At 44.0% G+C, this 2749-nt stretch overlaps 1 protein-coding gene across 1 annotated transcript in view; it reads left to right on the top strand.

Moving 5' to 3' along the window:
• OTOL1 (otolin 1) overlaps positions 1-2749 on the top strand; it is a 10965-nt gene that overhangs the window by 2962 nt on the left and 5254 nt on the right. Inside the window, exon 2 of the mRNA XM_004704106.1 lies at positions 2609-2698. Within this exon, the coding sequence (XP_004704163.1) occupies positions 2609-2698 (90 nt within the window). The remainder of the gene's footprint in view (positions 1-2608; positions 2699-2749) is intronic.

Here is a 2749-nt window from a genome sequence, read left to right on the forward strand (position 1 = left end):
GTGAAAGAAATACGCTGAACTCCTTCCCCCCAAATGAGCAGTTGAAAACTCCAGGGAGGGCAGTGCTACTGTGACACACATGGGCACCCTGAGGTGGGGTTACCCACAGGACAACTTGCCTGGGCTTTGCCCTATGAACTGTTAAGTGCTCTATTGTTGTTCACATCTTGATATGAAATGTTAAGCATTAGTTCATCAATGATTTCATCGCACTTTAGCGAGTTTAGGTTCTCCTAAAGGTTGCATGACTTGTGAGTGGAGACCCTGTAGTCAGACTCTGTGTGCCTTCAGGCCCATCCTGCCAACTGGGCTCAACTTTACTACAGTATTGCTTCTCCTTGAATCCAGGTGTGCAGCTCATCTGGAGATAAATGGCAGCTTGCTGGCCTCAGTGACCTTGTGTGCAGTTGCTCCCTGTACCAGTCTGGGCCTCACTTCTTATTTTTCCCTTCAAAAGTATAACCACGCAGAGCATTCACAGCTTATGAAGGAGGAGAGACGTTGGATAGTGAACTGTAACGGGCAATCCCGCTTACCTGCCTCACCTGCCCCTTTATTTCTCTGTTTCTGCCCACTGCCAAGCTTTTTTTTTTTCAACAGAAGCATTTAACAGCCATCTTTGAATATTGGAGTCTGCCTTTGGCCCCAGTGATTTATTCAAACTTTGTTCTTAAAAATGCATATATTTTCCAAAAGAGAAAATTTTGTTAAATATATATTTTTCCTATCAACCTATCAATAATTACAATAATTAGGGCACTACAAAGAGGAAACATTATAATTTCATGGAGTACACTTACCAATATGGTTAACTTTGAAAGAATCTGAGTATGAATTATTCCAGTCAGGCATTGTTTGTGGGGTTATGAACAGGCTTGGGTAGAGCTTGGTTGGAGGACAGGGTAATTATTCTAGTGTAGACCAGTGAGTCACAATGACCTTGAGCTCCTGTATGGAGAACAGGAGCTAGTATATTCCCACATTGATTTCAACATCATGAATTGTTTTTAAGAGGAGCCTTGGTGGTGGAGTGGTTACACGTTGGGCTGCGATCTGCCTGGTCGGCTGTTCAAACGCCCAGTAGCTCTGAGGGAGGATGCCTGGGCTGCAGTCTCGGCAGCCCACAGTGGGTTGCTGTGAGTCAGCACTGACTCAATGGCAGTGAGTTAGTTCTAGTCGTTTCCAGGTGCCATCGAGTCAGTTCGCACTCACAGCCACCCTCTGTAAAACCGAACAAAACCCTGCCTGGTCCTGCACCATCCTCACAGTCGTCCTTATCTTTGAACCCATTGTTGCTGGCTCTGTGCCAGTCATCTTGCCAAGGGCCTTCTTCTTTGTCATCGCCCCTCCACTATACCAAGCATGAGGTCCTTCTTTAAGGGCTGGTCTCTCCCAGTAACATTTCCGAAGAACGTGAGCTGAAGTCTCGCCATTGCTCTCTTCCAAGGAGCAATCTGGCTGTACTTTTTCCAAGATGGATTTGTACATTTGGCAATCCATGGCACTTTCAGTATTGTTTTCCAGTACCATGATTCAAACGTAGCCTTCTTTGTTAGTCTTCCTTATTCAATGTGCACTGTCCACATGCATATGAGGTGATTGGAAACACCTTGGTGAGGGCCAGGTCTACCTTAATCCTCGAAGTAGCAGCCTTGCTCTTCAACACTTTAAGAGGTCTTGCGTTAGTTACTTAATGCAATGTGTCATTCAACCTCTTGATTGCTATTTCTATGAGCAGTGATTATGGATCTAAGCAATGGTTTTGTTTACATGTAGTTGTAATCCATACTGAAGGCTGCAATCCTTGATCTTAATCAGCAAGTGCATTAAGTCCTCCTCACTTTCAGCAAGCAATGGTGTGTCATCTGCATGTCGCTGGTTGTTAGTAAGCCATCCCTTTGGGTTTCTGAGGCTTTAAATCTTTATAGGAGTAGACAGCCTCATCTTTCTCCTGTGGATCAGTTGGTGGGTTCGAATTGCTGACCTCATGGTTAGCAGCTCAATGAGTAACCCACTGTGCCACCAGAGCTCAACCACATCACTAACTACAGTGTACCAATTTCTACTTATTGACGTGGTTGGTTTTATGGACTTTAATGGACTCTCAGCTCCACGAAGGTAGCGGCCATCGAAATTGTTGAAGGAAGCATTCCTCAAACCTAGCAGAGTGCTGAGTGATCGCAGCAAAAGTTCTTGAATGAGTAAATAGATCAATGACTTGGAAATCCAAAAGTACTGGACAATGTGTTTTTGCTTCCAATTTGAAAGTGTAGTCCACATGAGGTTAAGTGTCAGATAATCATTTTGTTCTTCTTTGATATAGTGCCACTTCCCTGAACCATTTGATCACTGCCATGAATCCAATGACAAGTACTAATGGGTTCAATTTATCTATTCAGGTAGTGCAAAATTGCAGATCAGACAAAAATATTGTCCTTAGAGCCCTGCAATAGTTTATTCTCACCTCCATTTCATCATTAGGACAGTGACAGTTATTGGTCTCAGTAATATGACAGCTCTTTTTTCCCCTTCCCTTTCTTTTCTGCACAAACAAATTTCAAACGAGCATTTTCCCTCTAAACTGATGATATTTATGTCCAATTTTCAGGTCCCAAAGGGGAGGCTGGTGGTTTGGGGATCCCAGGACCACCGGGAGTCATTGGACCCCAAGGTCTACAAGGCCAGAAAGGAGAGAAGGGTATGTAAGTCCTCCTTTGCATGTCAACAACTCAGGAGAAATTCTGCATCA

This window comes from Echinops telfairi, unplaced genomic scaffold (genome assembly GCF_000313985.2).
Source record: "Echinops telfairi isolate 266 unplaced genomic scaffold, ASM31398v2 ScPeMD7_7420;HRSCAF=8458, whole genome shotgun sequence".
NCBI lineage: Eukaryota > Metazoa > Chordata > Mammalia > Afrosoricida > Tenrecidae > Echinops > Echinops telfairi.